This window comes from Cyprinodon variegatus, unplaced genomic scaffold (assembly GCF_000732505.1).
Source record: "Cyprinodon variegatus isolate N-32 unplaced genomic scaffold, C_variegatus-1.0 Scaffold1213, whole genome shotgun sequence".
Lineage (NCBI taxonomy): Eukaryota > Metazoa > Chordata > Actinopteri > Cyprinodontiformes > Cyprinodontidae > Cyprinodon > Cyprinodon variegatus.
This window is the reverse complement of record NW_015151666.1, coordinates 96,983-114,178: the sequence shown is the minus strand read 5'-3', so window position 1 is coordinate 114,178 and position 17,196 is coordinate 96,983. Positions and strand designations below refer to the sequence as shown.

Below are 17,196 nucleotides of genomic sequence, written 5' to 3'. Positions count from 1 at the left end.
AAAAAGTACTCCAGAGTGTTGTTCAGCATGGGGGTGAGTAGAAAATGAAGGCTAATCATGTTTTGGGTGTACTATTCCTTTAAAGTAGCATTAAGCAGTAATGGATTATTTTATATAGAGAACTAAGAACCTAGTGATGTGAAGAACTACACTGGAAAAATGATCTAGAAATAAGTACAACTTTCTTCAATTAAGTGCATTATTTTGAGAAGGTAAATGAGATAGTTTGCCAATGGGAGTATTTTCACTCTTAGTATAAGATAATTACATAACATGCACTTGAAATAAGACAAACGCAAATGTTTTTTTTATTATTTTAAATGTAAATTGTCTTGTTCCATTGGTAAAATGTCTTACTTTCCTCTCAATTCAAGAAAAAATTACTTATGTAGATTTTTTTTTTCCTTTTCAGTGTAAAGGTATCTCTTTATAGATGGAATATGGTGTGAAGTCACACATCTCTTTGTTCTGTGTTCTCATTTTCTCCTTGCTAGAACGAAACTACGATGATCTATGTGTCAAGCAGCCAATTGGAAAGAAACTGTTTCAGCTCTACTGTATGACTCGGCCTGAACTGCACAACCACATGGGGCTCCTGGATGCTTTGGTACGCTGAAAGAAACATGCAAACTGATTTTTAACACATGCAGGAATAATAAAGTTTCCCCCTTCCTTCATGTTGTGCTGAAGACGCTTCTACAATGAGATGAAAAGGCTTCAAACTAAGACAGAATGGGTTTTGGCATTCTTTGTAAAGTAGAGGAGAAAGGTTTTGAAAAGGAAAGTAAACCCATACAAATGATGTGACTTTATCTATGGAGTGGATTTGGTCCATTAGTGTTGCAAGCAAACAACTGCTTTGAAAATTAAATGGAAAAAAAAAAAGGAATTCAGAAATGATCAGTTGAAAAAAAATTTTGGTCCATAAATGTTTTTTTCTTTTCTAAGATTTTGTTTGTTTGTTTTTTGTTCGTATTCAAAACAAATACAAAAACATTTATATAAAATCTGTAAAAAAATAAAATAGAAATAAAAAAATAACAATTAGTTTGACAGCATTGATAAAAATAAACTATTAAAAAAAATAATCCTTAAAAAGTAAAATTTGATTTACAAAAAAAAGGTTTGAAAAAAACAAATCAAGAATACAGTAAAGTTACTCTAAAAAAGTTTTTGGAGTAAAACCTTTTTCGTGGTTTCATTACTGGATTGTATTTAATTTTCAATTATTATCAAATAGAAAAAAATTACCCCGTATTCATCAGCTGCTTAATGGAATTAAAATTCAACAGAACTATCAACATATTACTTTTCTAAAATTAAAATTAAGGTCAAAAACTAAAATTTTACNACTTTTCTAAAATTAAAATTAAGGTCAAAAACTAAAATTTTACTAATATTAATTTTTATGGAGCCAATAAATGAAAGAAACAGTCAGATCAAATACACTATTGTTGAATCATAATCAGTGTAACCACCTTTTTTACTAATATTGTTTAGCTATTAAAGCTAAGTAAATAAAATGATAATTGAGAAAATAAAATATGCAAAAAAAACAAATTAACGATGGCCTTCAAATAAGCAACTATTACTTATAGTAATATAGTATAGGGAAGGACTCCGATTCCAGCTTTCAAAAACCTACAATGCAGCAATTGAGTTGATTCCTTTCCGCTATCATTGCAACCCCAATCCCTTTATAGGGGAACAAAACACCTCTCCTATTCAGCCAGGCCAATAATTCCTTTTAATGACATTGCTTTCAGAGACATAGACAGGTATGGGGAATTGCAGGTTAACAAAAGAAGCCGAACGCCCCCCATTCCAAAGGGGTGGACCTGTTCGTCTTTTTTAATTTGCATGCTTTTTAAACCAAAACAAGGCTTTATTTGGCTACTGTATAAAGCCTCAAATTCACTGCTATTTCATTTGAAGACGTTTCGCTTCCTGGATTAAAAGCGAAACGTCCTCAGACTTGGAAACAAAGTCCAGTGGATTGTTCAACTTTTTTGGAATTTCTGAGACATTGTCATCTTTTTACATTGTCTCCGTTAAACTGCTTTTCTTACGTCATCATCGGACATGCTCAGAGTAGTCCGGGAAAATATGATTGCACCGTGTGTATCTGAATTTTAGCTATTTTCTTTTTTAGATTATGCAATATATACTACTGTACACGTTTAAAACATGAAGCAAAAATCCAACTTGAAAAGGCAAGATTTATGTATAAATTCAAAGCTGAAAAAGCTAGCTCTCGGAAGTAGCGTAGGATCCCATTTCCAGGACAGATCTGGACAGACGAGCGATAAAACAGAAAGGATTTTAATGCATTTCATTTGTTAGAAAAATAAATATTAACCTTGTACCCAATGTAGTTTAGTATGCTTCTATTTTTTTTTTTACAGTGTCCTGTCTGGCAATGTGGCAATAAGAATAATTGTCTTTATGCCAAAAAGAGCCCAACAGATTTTACTTTCACAAGTGGAGCAGTACGGCTATCGCCATAGTGTTCCGCTTGATTTATGCATATAAATAACTTTATTATAATTATGCAGGGAGTTTTACAGATTATATGAACACTGCAATGTAAGTAGAGCAGAAGAGGAAAAACAGAAAAAAATGAGATGCTTCTAATTTTTGGGGAGAGTAAAATCAAAGGCGACCCAGATGTATATCTAGTTGCGAAAATGAGCTGATGGTACAGATTGTGCTAACGGTACAAAGTAGTTACAGCTGCTTTTACCTCACATGATCCATCTACCCAGTGTTTTTATCAGCGGTTCGGTGTGATTCAGTGATGGTGTCACAGCGCCACCAGAGGGCCTGGCATATGTACTACACCGTCTGCATTCATGCTGTTTACACTTGTTGGGACAAAACCTTTTTTCTAGCTGTTTATAACGATATCCAACAGGAATCTGAATTTCCATATTTATTACACCTTAGAAAACATCTTTATTTGATCCAAACTGCAAATCAAGCAGTTTCTTGTCTGAATTTCATTCACCCTTATTCACTGCTAATGATTTCCAAGTTTCTCTGGACATAATTAAATTCCCCATAGTTTAATCAAGTACTATTTAGTGTTTTATCCAGTCTAGGTTTTCACTCAGTGTGTAAGGCTGATTTCCCACTGATCCACATCACTCTGTTTCCATTCAAAAAATTACTAGATTATTATAAGATCTTATAGATTTTAATGTACGTAAAACTGTTTACAATAATTTAAAGGTGTTCCAATTGATAATTAAAGATTTGCATGAAACACAAAGCAACTTGATCACATCCCTCCAATCACTGATATGCTGTTTCTGCAGGAGTTCAGATTAGATAGACTCACTTAGAGACTTACACAGATTTTATTTTGTCATTTTGAACACTCAAGTGTATACAAAAAGAAATTTCATTTAGAACAGCTCTCTAGACTTTTTCATTTTTTTTTAAAGTGCAGCATTGATATAAACACTGTGGTTAAAAAAAAGTGATATAAACATACAACTGTATAGTTACAGTTCCAACATTCAGGGTGAAGAGGTCATGTACAACACTCAGAAGCAGTTCTGTTTTCATGTTTGACTTGCTAATTATTCATAGTTTGTCCTTCTTACCCTCCTTACTCTTTGTCTCCTTTAGGAACAATTTGAAACAAAGGAAGATAAGGAAAGGAAAAGCTTTGGGTTCAGCATCATTCAGAGGTTTATGAATCCCCAGGTCTGAAAGGGCTTCTATACACATATAAACACATACATACATAAAGGTATAGTGGAGGATGTTCTTTTTCCCGGTGGATCATCAACATAAGTGGTCCTCCTAATTGTCTATCATTTTGCCGACCTGAAGTTTGTGTGAACGATGCAAACAGTAACTTTTAAATAGAGTTTGCACGGGGAGAAATGGGCACGTGCACACTCTTGCACGCATTTTTTTTTTAAGTGGAGAGGGCAGGTCTTTAAAAAATCACGAAAATCCTCCTCAATACCTTTTAAGCAAGCTAAGAAATACAATTAACAAAAAAGGAGCGAAGTGGAGTAATACATTAGCTGGTATAGACTGTATATCCATATAAATTCCAGCAGCTCTATGTTCTGTATTAAAGTTGCATTAGTCACATTATATGCCTTCAAAAAAATTCTCGTAATTTTATGACTATTTTTGTTGCAACTTTATTCTTGTAAAGTTATGTCTTTATTCTCACACTTTTACAGCTATTCTCATACTTTATGACTTTATTCTTGTACTTTTACAACCTTAGTCTCGTAAAGTTACAACTTTATTCTTGTAATTTTATGAATATTCTTGTTGCGACTTTATTCTCGTAATGTTGCGACTTTATTCTTGTACTTTTACAACCTTATTCTCGTAATGTTACAACTTCATTCTCGTAATTTTACAACTTTATTCTTGTAATTTCATGACTATTCTTGTTGCGACTTTATTCTCGTAATTTTACGACTTTCTCATAGCTTTATAACTTTATTCTCATAATTTTGACTATTTGACTATTGTCGTAATTTTACAGCTTTATTCTTGTAATGTTACGGCTTTATTAACATAATTTTATGACTATTCTCATAATTTTACAACTTTATTCTCGTACTTTTATGACTTTATTCTTGTAATGTTAGAACTTTATTCTCGAAACTGAAAAAATCTGGAGCCTGGCCCTAATTCTCCATCGTATAAACGCCTCACTTAGACTTAGACAACATTTATTGTCATTTTGTACAGTGTGTATACAAAACTAAATTTCTTTTTTGTACAGTTCTCACGACATTTCCATTTTCTTAAAGTGCAGCAGTTAGCAGTCAGCAGCGTTATCATCCTCTTTAGTGAACACCAACGTTCAGAGTTATTTCCCAGCTCTGTTCTGGTCTGATCATCCTTGCAACCAAATATTGTTTTGCATTTTTCACACTGGATCTATGACTTTTTTCATTGCTTCCATACTTAACGGTGAGAGGCTAACGGCTTAGCAGCGTTATGCCACTTCCTAGTTTACTCCTGCACACATGCACAGGATTGTTGTTATTAATGCAAAAAGCAAAGCATGAAACACAAAATAGCAAATAGTACAGCAGCAATTATCAAATGAGTTATTTTCTACACACTGTTTTAATAACATCTTCCTTGTTCCTCAGGCTATCCAGTTTGTGCCTTTATTAGCAAAGTATGAACAAAGCTGCAGAGAGAGTCTGGAGCTCAGTCCATGTGAGGACGTCTTTCACACATGCAGAGAGTGAGTACTGTCGTGTTATACAACATAACCACGCCCTCTGAACTGTTAGAACATTACAATCACATACTTCAACACATTTCACTGGGAACTCTGTGTAACAGAATGGCATCCAGCAGTTAGGCTCATTACAAAAAAGATATTTAATATATAATATTTTGCAAGTTGAAGATTTTTAGATTCATTTCACGCAAAATATGCTACTGATTTATATGTAGTGTTCAATGGTATATTTAATATTTGAATTGTGCATAAAAAAAAACAACAAAAAAAAACTAATTAGGTAATTAATGTTATGTATTTCACAGTACATGTATTTATTTTATAAAATATTTTTGGCCTTTAAGATACAGCAGAATTAAATCATATTTTTTAAAACTACAATTCGGTTTTAACTTAGTGTCTTACGGCCCAAAGTTGAATGTAGAAGACCGATGCATCCATTTTCTCCTGCTTGATCCGTAACAGCTGCATTGGGGCTGGTGCTTACACTGCAAAAAATGTCAGTCTAAATAAGTCATTTTTTCTTGCAATAAGTGCATTTTTTCTTGAATTGAGGAGGTGACTGAGACACTTTGCCAATGGAACAAGAAAATTAACATTTAAGATAAGAAAAAACAAATGCATTGTCTTATTTTAAGTGCATATTATCGAATTATCTTATTTTAGGAGTAAAAATACAAATTCCATTGGCAAATTATCTTAATAACCTACTCAAATTAATGGTAAATATACTTAATTTAAAAAATGTTTGCTCTTATTTCAAGTGCATTTTATCTAAAAATCTTATTTCAAGAGTGAAATACTGATTCCATTGGCAAATCGTCTCATTTACCTGCTCAAATTAAGGGTAAATACACTTAATTTAATTTTCACTTATTTCTAGATCATTTTTCCAGTTTATCTCTCCAGTAGTCTGTGGGTGAAAGGCGCTCCATTGCAGGGCAGCACAGAGACACTCAACCATGGACATACACACTCACACATCAGGACAGTTTAGAGAAGTCAATTAATAGTGGGGAGTGCTGGCCTGGTGGGTTAGAGCAGTGCGCTTGTGCTCTAAGAAGATTGCAAGTACCTGATTTGATCCCCACAGCCTCCACTATGGGTATCTGAGCAAACTGGGAAAAAAAATTGATCTAGAAAGAAGTAAAAATTCCTTTAAGTTTATTTACCGTTAATTTAAGTGGGCAAATAAAATGATTTGCCAATGGAATGAGTATTTTTACTCTTAAAATAAGATAGTTAGATCATATTCATTTGAAATAAAGCAAAGCAATTGTTTTTTCTTATTTTAAGTGTAAATTGTCTTGTTCCATTGACAAAGAGTCTCACTTACCTAATCAAGAAAAAAACTGCACTTAGTTTGAGGGAAATACTTTTATTTAGATTTCAATTTTTGCAGTGCAAAACCTTTAACCCCACACTGCTCCCCTGGCACCGCACAATGGCTGCCCGCTGCTCCCCAAGGGATGGGTTAAATGCAGAGATAAATATCTCCAGTCTCAAATCAATAAAATGCAATTATTATTGTAACCTGACAGCCATGTTTTTGAAATGTGGGAGGAAGCCGGGGTACCCGGAGAGAACCCAGGCATGCTCAGGGAGAACATGCAAACTCCATGCAGAAACTTGAGGGTGCCTGGGAAAGACCCTGGAACCCAGGACCTTCTTGCTGCAAGGCAGCAATGCCGGTTCCCATTGACAATTGAACAAGAGCATTCATTTTTATGTAAAGACAAAAATGAAATAAGTGACGGCTTGTGATAGAGCAAAGTTCTGATTTCATTTCACAGCTGAGAAGCTGACACCTCGGTTTATGTCCTCATTGTGTGCAGCAGAGAGAAGGCCTGTGGGTAGAAACTGTCTCTACACTGGAAAAACGATCTAGAAAAAAGTAAAACATTGGATATATAGAGCTCTCTGTCACCGACCTGAGTTAAATGTCGAAACAGATGCAGACCCCCCACATGCTGGATACAGAGATGTTTTGGTTCCATTGCACAAAGTCCCAGTAAATTAGGTTTAAGTTTGTGACTGAAATGTGACAAAATACCAATGGAAATAAAAACAAAAAAATGAAAGCATTTTTTTTGTAATTCTAATATAGATATTCTACTCTAAAAAACTTACAACTCTTTCCATTAGAGCCCTGCATGAATACCTGAGTCAAGAGCCCTTCACAGAGTACCAGTTCAGCATGCACTTTGATCGCTTTCTACAGTGGAAGAAACTGGAGAGGTCAGTCTTGTTATGTACGTTAGCGAGGAGGAAACAGAAATCTCATAAAACAGCTTGACTGGTTATTTGTTTCCTGGGAAGCTGGTTTATCTGCTGGCCTAAAGTTACATAGCTGAATAAGAACTGTATCTGGAAAGAAAATAAAACTTCTTAATTTGTCTCTCTCTCAGGAAGCCCATCACCAAACACACGTTTAGAGAATACAGGCTTCTTGGGAAAGGAGGCTTTGGAGAGGTAAGATTACACTGGGAAAAAAAACAAAATCTAGATAAGTCATTATGTCTTAAAATAAGTGCATTTGTTCTTGAACTGAGGAGATAAAAGGGACATGCCAATGGAACAAGACAATTTACCTTTAAAATAAGAAAACACAATTGCATTGTGTTATTTCAAGTGCATTTTATCTAAATATCTTATTTTCAGAGTAAAAATACTCATTCCATTGGCAAATCATCTCATTTACCTACTCCAATTAGAGTAAAAATTTACTTATTTCTAGATCGTTTTTCCAGTGTAGTAAAGTCTGTCCCTGCTTAACCACACACTGGGAAAAAATCCAAATCTAGATAAGTCATTTTTTCTTAAAATAAGTGCATTTGTTCTTGGATTGAGGAGATAAAAGAGACATTTTGCCAATGGAACAAGACAATTTAGATTAAAAATAACAAAACGCAATTGCATTATCTTATTTCAAGTGCATATCATCTAATTATCTTATTTTAAGACTGAAAACACTCATTCCATTGGCAAACTATCACATTTATCTACTCAAATTAAGGGTAAAAACACTTAATATAAACCTTTTTTACTTCTTTTTAGATCGTGTTTGCAGTGCATGACTAGTCTAAATAACATAATTTTGCACGTCACAGCACCAACTGGACAGATATGAATTGTTTGTTGTTTTTTTTTTGTTACGAACATCATTTTTTATTCCATCCTGCAGGTTTGGGCTTGTCAGGTGCGGGCCACAGGAAAGATGTATGCCTGTAAAAAGCTAGAAAAGACCCATGTAAAGAAATGGCAGGGAGAGCACATGGCGCTCAATGAGAAAGAGCTACTGGAGGAGGTGGACAGTCGATTTGTGGTGAGATTAAAACTACGGTCTTATGTTTTTTTTATTATGTTTGTCACTACCCAATTCATCCTGGAAGCACGATCCGTCCTGCACATGCACAAACAGAATAACTTCCGCCTAAAAAATACTTCCTTTTTCTTACCTTTTTATTCTTTTGTCTTTTTGCATATTTTGCTTATTTGCGTAAATATTGCATATTCTAAAAAACATAAAATGTTTCATAGGAGTGAATAAAACAGACCACACACCATGCAAAGCCCAAAAGCAGAAGCATTCAACAAATATTGGGTAAACCATTGTGAAAACTTAAAAAAAAATACATCAAACATAAAAAACACAAATAACAAAATAATTTAGAAACAAAATTAGAAATCATTTGATTAAAAATCAATAACTACATTCTAAAACCTTGAGAATAACAACCATGTCTGTTTTAAAGAAGCAGGAAAGGATCCTGAGTGAGGAATGTTTGATGAGTGTGTAACAAACACTTAAGGAAATTGAAGAATATTGTATTTTAGTTTGAAACTATGTAAGAAAATATCCCCTGCTGACTGATCCCTGAGTGCTAGGAGGAAGTGATTTTAATTAGACGCAGCTCTGCTGACAGCCTTGCTGCAGGGATGGTTTGCACACTTCTTACGTTTGCCTTCACCGTACGTTTTACCAGCTTGGTGAACGGCAATGCAAAAAAAATCGGATTTCACAAAAATTTGGAATTGAGCATCAAGGCCTGCAGTGTGAACGTAGCCTTTGTAACACTTTAATGCTACCACTTGTTTTCACTTTGAGCCAAACCTGGAAGTTACAGATCTAACTAGTTGCTCAGGTTAATACTGCCTTAGATTTTATCACTATTACTGGAGGAATGAGAGCTAAATATAGTTCTACTCTTGCCTTCTACACTTTTCCTTTGCTTTATTTTGGCTAGAGGTGTCAATTAACTAAGTACAAATAACTTTCTTAAGTAGAAATTTTGTCTATCTATACTTTACTGCAGTAATTATTCTTTTAGGCAACTTTGTACTTATACTCTTTCTATTGCCTACATTTTAAAAATGGACTTGTTAGTTTTGTTTCATTTAAGCTCATTTTCATTATGGCCTGTTAACATCAAAAAAATTGGTTTCATCCAGACAATAAATTCCTTTGTTTGTTGAACTCTGTGCTGCCCCAACTTGTTGTTCACTACATACCAAAAATAGTTTTTCAAGATGATGCAAAGTTCAATTTGACACTGTTACCATAAGTTATAAAAATAAAATAAATAAATTATCATCCAGAATTGTAGAAAAATATTCCTTTAATAGGGTAGCACAGTAGCCAGTAAGATGTTTAAAGCATCAACGTTTTTCACTGAATTACTTTTACTTTCATGCTTTAAGTAGCTTTAAAATGACACTTTTACTTGAGTAAAAAGCTTTAAAAAAGTAATAAAACAGTAATTTTTATACTTCTACTTGAGTAATGAACCTTATTGCTTTTAACATTATTACTTCATGACTGAAGAACAAGCCAAGTGCACTAAAGTGTTTGCAAACACTTTGCCATTAATTACTAGAATCAGTCCAACTTAAACACCTTCTGATCAGTTCACAGGTTCCTCTATTTACACCTTTAAATGCTAGTTTTAAATGCTAGTAAACCCAATTAAATAAAAAAACACTATTTTTGTTCTTTACAATCTGGTGTAAAACTTAGAATTTACTGTAAAAGTTAAAAACTCAAACGTGGAATTGATTTATCTTTTTTTTTTTTTTATCAACTGAGCTGTCTTCACTATATTTCTTCAATATGTCAATATAAATATAGTCAATATATTCCAGAATTTTCTCACATGTATTGTCAGGTCTAAGCACCTAAAACATCATTCATACATACAGGGAAAGAAACAAGGCACAGAGACAATTAATTTAGTTTACTCGTGAGGAGAGTAGGAAGAGACTGCGGAGTTTACAAATTTGCAACCCAGCTTTCTCCTCGCTATTTATTAAAGTCAGGGGATGTCCCTAATTACAAAAGCTGAGGTTTAACTAAGGGAAGGGAAACAAAATGATCTTACTTTAAACCTCAGCACATATGTTAAAACAAAGCATGTGGTTGTTTTACAATTGAATTGTTCCAAGAACACATGTTTAGAAGAAACATGTGATAGAGGATGTTCAGGCTTCTTTTACAACCTGTCCGTTGCATGACCTTTATCTGGAACGATCTTTAGAAAGAGTTAATAAACAATGAATCACAGATTATACATCATAACAGTTCATTAGTACACAACCCATGAAACACAAACGGAGTATAAATAAAATTTTTCTAACATGCATGCAGCTCACTGCTCTGGTTTCTGTGCCGTTTCTCTGCAGGTAAATCTTGCGTATGCTTATGAGACCAAACATGCTCTGTGCTTGGTGTTAACCATGATGAGTGGTGGCGACCTGAGGTTTCACATACACAACATGGGAGAGCCTGGTTTAGAAAAGAACAGAGTGTATTTCTATGCTGCAGAGGTCTGCTGCGGATTAATTCATCTCCACCAGAAGTCAATAGTTTACAGGTGGGTGTATTTCTGCACGACATTGAACGCATCGCAGACAATCAGAGGTTCTGACTGTAATCTGCTCCAAATGCTTTCGTTTTATGTTCCAGGGATCTTAAACCTGAAAACATCCTCCTTGATGACAATGGTACGTCTGGCCAAATCAAAAGCATGTTTGTTTTATTCATGAGTGAACAGTAACTGGCTTACAGTGGATAAATATAACTTCACGTGTCACATTCCAGCCATAATTGGGGCGTTTTGTGGCTATTTTTAGCTTTTGCATAAGTTTGAAAGCCTTTTTTTTTCTTAAAATAAGTACATTTGTTCTTGAACTTAGGAGGTAAAAGGATCTTTTTACCAATGGAGCAAGACAGTTTAGATTTAAAATAAGAAAACACAACTGCATTGTCTTATTTCAAGTGCATAATATCTAATTATCTTATTTTAGGAGTAAAAATACTCATTTGATTGGCAAATTATCTGATTTATCTATTCAAATCAAGGGTAAATACACTTAATTTAAGATTTTTTTTTACTTATTTCTAGATTGTTTTTCCAGTGCAGTAGTATTCTGTAAGACATCGTCAATTCCTTACATGAATCTCTAGTGGTTTAGAAGAAAATCTGTTTTGATGGTATTTTGACAAGAGTTAAAAATAGCTGAAGTAGCTGAACGTCGTGGGAAACAAGTTATTTGTCACCTAATCCAAAAGGAAAATTTAAAAAAAACAATCAGCTTTGGCAGGACATTTAAGGTCTTTGTCTCTCATCTGTTGGATACATAAAAGCACACATGCAATGACAGACTGTTGTAAAATTAGCTCTAGGAACAGGTTCTGCAGGTTATGAAAAAAGCGCAAAGGGAAAGTGCGTCATCACAGCAAAAATGAAGAAAGTATGAAACCAGTTCAGCTGATATCTGTTTGTTTTTGTGCCAACAAGGACACATCCGCATCTCTGACCTAGGCTTGGCTGTGAAGCTGCAGGACGGGGATCTGGTGCAGGGAAGGGTCGGCACATTGTACTACATGGGTATGTATTTACAGAAACTGATTTATCCCTCAGTTTTAAAACTAATCTAAATGTTTGGGTCTGTATTCAAATCAAGCCCCTTTTGCTGCAATTAAAGCTGCAAGTAAAATAACTGAAGCTCAGTTAAAACTGAATGTAGAGGGTCTGTTTTTAAGACTCCCATTTGGATTTAGGTCTGGACTTAAAATGGATCAATTGACACAGATATGCTTTAATCTAAACATTCGTTCTTCTTGTGGTTTTCTTTCACCTTCATCAAGCTGCACTTCCATAAATGACAGGTCTGAGGTGTTATCGGCATTCCTGTCGGTTACTGTTTGTTTCTTCACGTTCACGCCTTTGTGTGAAAGAGGAATTTTTATTGTTGATCTATGATCTAATCGAGCTCATTCCTGCAAAGCGGGCAACAATCTGACTAGTTATCTCTGTTCAGTTTCTAGGTATCCTACATTAGTACAATAGTGCATTGATGTGGTTGTATATTTTCAGGTATTTATGTTGTGTGAAAAGGGTTCAGTCTTTTAGCTGGTAGATTTCATCATATATCTATATAAAATAAACATATAAAAAGGATTTTTAAAAAGTCTAAGTAGTCTAAATCTCTTTAGTATTAAAAAATAGTCTACTGTAAGTCTATTTAGTAAAACTAAAATGAAAGTGGATCATTCTGATAATAGACTATTTTGCTTCTGTGGTTAAAATTAGAATCAGACAATGAGACATTTTTTAAGACATTTAGGGCCTGATCTTTAAAAAATCCAATTAAGGAAAGAATTAAATTGCGTGGATTAAGACAAAAATAGCCTGTGCAACAAGTGAGTGATCTACAAAGATTGCATGCAGAAAGGATAAGACGTGAAAACAGGTTTGGTTCAGCCCCATTGAAAAGAGTCAATCTGCAGTTTGAGAGTGGCCGTGAAATAAGGATGAAGTTCTGATTATAATAATTATCAAAAATATATAATAAGGGTGAATATTATTCATAATTATTTTTAAATTTAAGGATCTTAAAGTAGTACAAAAACAAAAAAAACATAAAAGATTATATAAATATCTGCTTCCCTCTCTGCCAAAGGATCCACAGTCAGATCTATGGTGAGATTAAACAGCTGGATTAACCTGCACTGTCACCCAAGATATTGCAAACAAGGTGAAACCGTGACTATTTAAATACATCTTCTTGGATTTAGATGCAGAGCCCATGAAGCAAACTCATATTTATATGGGGACAATTCAGTATCATTAAGTCCTTAAAACGGTTGGATCCAGCTTGATAAATCAAAATTCTGAATTCTACATTTCATTTACTGCTCAGGGATTATAATTTTAATCGCATTTCTTAGCGGTTTCTGCCACTTTGCTGTGTCTACTTTATAGCATGGAGTAACATTTTTGGCTCTTAGGGCCGCATTAATTGCCATGAGGAGACGGATTCGGCCGCTGGGCACTGAGTTTTGCACGTGTGGCGTAATGGATCACTGAGGGAGAAATAAGCCCCATTTACATTACCCTTTGATAATAGCAGTGCTGTCAAAAGTACACACATTGGTTACTGAAGTAGAAGTAGAGATACTGCAGTTTAAAAACACTCAATTACTCAACAAAGTATGTGCTCCAAAAACTACTTAAAGTATAAAAGTATAAAGTAACCTTTAAAAAAAACAGCCAGATGCCACTATATGAATTGAAAGCTCAATTTTTCAACTATTTCTAAAAATTCTTTGAGATAGGACCAAGGATGACGGAGGTCTTGTTGTCTCCATCTGATATGCTCTCGCCTGTGTCCGACCTTTCAGACATTTCAACATCTTTTTCTGAATCCTTCATTGTAGCATGGCATAGACAATTCATGTTAGCAGTTTGAAGAACACCAGCTTGCTTCTGATGATTTCCTTTAGCTAACCAATGAGTGTTTGCTTCTATGACTGATCCAATCACACTAGTTTTCACTAGATGTTGATGGCGCCAATGATCTCCATTGGATTGAGCACATGACGTGAAATAAATATTTATAAACATTAAACCGAACCCAACAGTAACAAATAATGTTTATTTTAAAAATGTAAGGAATAAAAAGTACAGATACTTGTGTGAAAATGTAATGAGTAGAAGTCAGAAGTAGGAAGAAAAATAAGTAATGGAGTAAAGTATAGATACCTAAAAAGTGTACTTAAGTATTTGTACTTCGTTACTTGACAACTCTGGATTATAGTCTGTGTTCTGTCACACAAAGGACTGTAGGATCCATACAGCTCGTAGCAGCAGCTAGGATGTCAGGAGGTCCCTATGCTAACTTAACTGTTGCTAGGAAGCGTACTGCTTCCTGATCCTAGCTTCTTCCTTACTTTAAGCGCTTTCAGATAGCACAGTTCTCCTGTGGCTGCAATGTCTTTATTGATTTGAGCTATTAGTAAGCAGCCTTATGCTACGTTCAGACCGCACACTGCAGAGGCAGCAGAAGCTGCAAGTTTATATGCAATGTCAACAGTGCAGGAAAAGGTCCTGCACCTCGTTTTGAGCAGCAGCAGCGTCATGAGGTTCTGAGCATCTGACACGGGCGACGCACTGCAAACGCAGCAGCTGCTGGAGTTGGAAGAATTGAGCTTTTGTAGCTGGATGCTCCACATCAACCAATCAGAGAAGCTGATCTGGGAGCTGGACACAGCACTGCTGATGAATAGCGCTATGATAGCTCCTCTGAAACAGTTTATTAACGCCCAAGTTAATTTAAAATGTCGAAATCTGCCCGCAAAATATCTTTAATTGCAATATCCTGGTGCCTGCAGTTTGGATTACGTACGTAAAAAACGCCTTCCACCCAATGCAAACAGTAGCAGAAAACAACAAAGAGGCGACCGAGCCACAGGCTGCTGTTGAAGGGGATTCCCAGTGACAGAGAACCGGCGGTATACAGCGGTCTGAGCGGCTCCGACAGAGAAATAATAGTTGTAGGCAGGATCGTAATCTTGATAAACTTATCGCACAGATGAAGTTTTAAGGTGGACTTACTTTAAAAAGTATTAAGCTATGTTTTCTGCCGTTAAACACAGGAGCAGCAGAAGCATCTGGACACATTTTACTGGAGCATCTACTTCAGGAGCATCAAAGCTGCTCTTGATGCACGTCTGACCTTAATGCTACATTCACACCAAACAAAGCAGAAGCAGCAAAAACGCGTCTGCTGCTTCATTTTTTTATGCTTGTGCAACTTCAGTTCTGACACGCGGCTGAAGCATCTGTGCTGCTCTAGCTGCGCACATTCATGGAGCTACCCTATCCTTTCTTATAATATTAACATTTTGCATTTATATATGTTATCATAACTGTATATATAGATCTTTTATCTTTTTGCCATTAATGCAATAAAAGCATTTTTCCAAAGTCTGAAATGTTAATAGACCTTTTTAATTTAATATGATTATTTTGATTGATCAAGTAAATGTAATCGATCAATATCTGAAGCGCTGATAGAGATTAATGGTCCAAGAAAAATTATTTCAAGGTGTTTAATTATTGTTATCAATCAATAATAAGAAATGTTAATGACTAGATTTCTTACTTTTAGTATTTAAAGCGATACGGTTATTAAAAACATCTAAAAACCCAAACCGAAATGAAAAAACAGAGCTGTAGATGTCTGAGATTAAAATGTGAAGTTTCTGAGTCATTGTTTTCTAGGTTATATAGATCTATTTCTCCTCCTTGACAGCAGTTTGCTTTTCCTGCTCGCAGCTCCTGAGGTGATCACCAAAGAGAAATACGACATGAGTGCTGACTGGTGGGGCCTCGGCTGTCTGATCTACGAGATGATTGAAGGTCGATCTCCATTCAGGGCCCCGGGAGAGCGCCCCAAATCCTCAGAAATGGAGAAAAGAATCACATCGAAAAAGTTGCAATTCAGCGACAAGTTCAGCAGGGAAGCAGTGGACATCTGCCAAGGGGTCAGTTTCACTGCCTAAAACTCATTTAAATCTTACTTCTCAGCAGAAACACATATCATACATGTTTTCTTTTAATTGCCTCCATAATATCAACAACTTTTCTTTATTTTAGTTGCTGCAGAGGAATCCTAAATACAGATTAGGCTGCCGGGGGTCAGGAGGGAGGGAAGTGAAGTCTCACCCATTCTTTCGACTCATCAACTTCCGGATGCTGGAAGCAGGACAAGTGAAGGCTCCTTTCACACCAGATGTGAGTTCAACATCTATGTCTGTAACTCTATGTGCAGATTGACTTTACTATCTCATTTACCTACTCAAATTAAGGGGAAATACACTTAATTAAAATAAAAAATAAAATTTTTCTCATTTCTTTATCGTTTTTCCAGTGTAGTCTTCAAAAGCTGGGTTCAAAATATTATTTATGTTATTTTTATTTATTATTATACAGTAACGATAGAAAAATTAATGTCCTTATTTTCCAAATGAATCACTGGGGACAGATTAGATTTGAATGAAGCCCCTGCTAATACATTTCATTACCAAAATGCAAATTTATGGAGTGAATTTTGTTCCATTATTGTTGCAAAGAGCATGTTCGGTAAAAGGAAATAGGAAAAAATTGTAATTCAGAAAGGAAACTTCAGAGAATTTGTTTAAACAAAAATGTTTTGAAAGTGACTTTGCTGTTTCCATGGAATACATTTTTCTTATAGTTTCATAATATACTTCTAATATTAAATTTTTTCAAAACAATTATATCAAATTTGTCAAAAAATGAAAAAAAATCTAATTTGAAATAATACAATTGAAAAAATAAATTTACATTTTATTTATTTATATTGCGTCAATTTACAACAGATAATTCAAACCAGATCATCCAGTCAGATGGGTTCAAAGTTTTCTATCTAAGGAAAACCAGTTGAATGCATCGACTCATTGACTCGAATGCAATCCCTCACACCAAGCATGCTTGTAGCGACAGTGGAGAGGAAAAACTCCCTTTAAACAAGAAGAAACTTCCAGCATAATCAGGCTCAGTGTGAGCGGCCATCTGCTGAGGCCGACTGGGGTTCAAGCACATAGAAAAAGAAGCAGAGCAACTGTAAAATGCTGCCCGGTCCAGGAAACAGAC

General features: G+C 35.0%; 1 protein-coding gene across 2 annotated transcripts in view; it reads left to right on the top strand.

Moving 5' to 3' along the window:
- The window catches only part of LOC107102169 (G protein-coupled receptor kinase 5-like), a 24,392-nt gene that overhangs the window by 5,918 nt on the left and 1,278 nt on the right, over positions 1 to 17,196 (top strand). For both annotated transcript variants that reach the window (XM_015401369.1, XM_015401370.1), the window contains exons 3-13: positions 495 to 607; positions 3,634 to 3,711; positions 5,139 to 5,236; positions 7,382 to 7,474; positions 7,645 to 7,708; positions 8,421 to 8,561; positions 10,916 to 11,106; positions 11,199 to 11,236; positions 12,034 to 12,123; positions 15,856 to 16,064; positions 16,177 to 16,314. In XM_015401369.1, the coding sequence (XP_015256855.1) occupies positions 495 to 607; positions 3,634 to 3,711; positions 5,139 to 5,236; positions 7,382 to 7,474; positions 7,645 to 7,708; positions 8,421 to 8,561; positions 10,916 to 11,106; positions 11,199 to 11,236; positions 12,034 to 12,123; positions 15,856 to 16,064; positions 16,177 to 16,314 (1,253 nt within the window). The remainder of the gene's footprint in view (positions 1 to 494; positions 608 to 3,633; positions 3,712 to 5,138; positions 5,237 to 7,381; positions 7,475 to 7,644; positions 7,709 to 8,420; positions 8,562 to 10,915; positions 11,107 to 11,198; positions 11,237 to 12,033; positions 12,124 to 15,855; positions 16,065 to 16,176; positions 16,315 to 17,196) is intronic.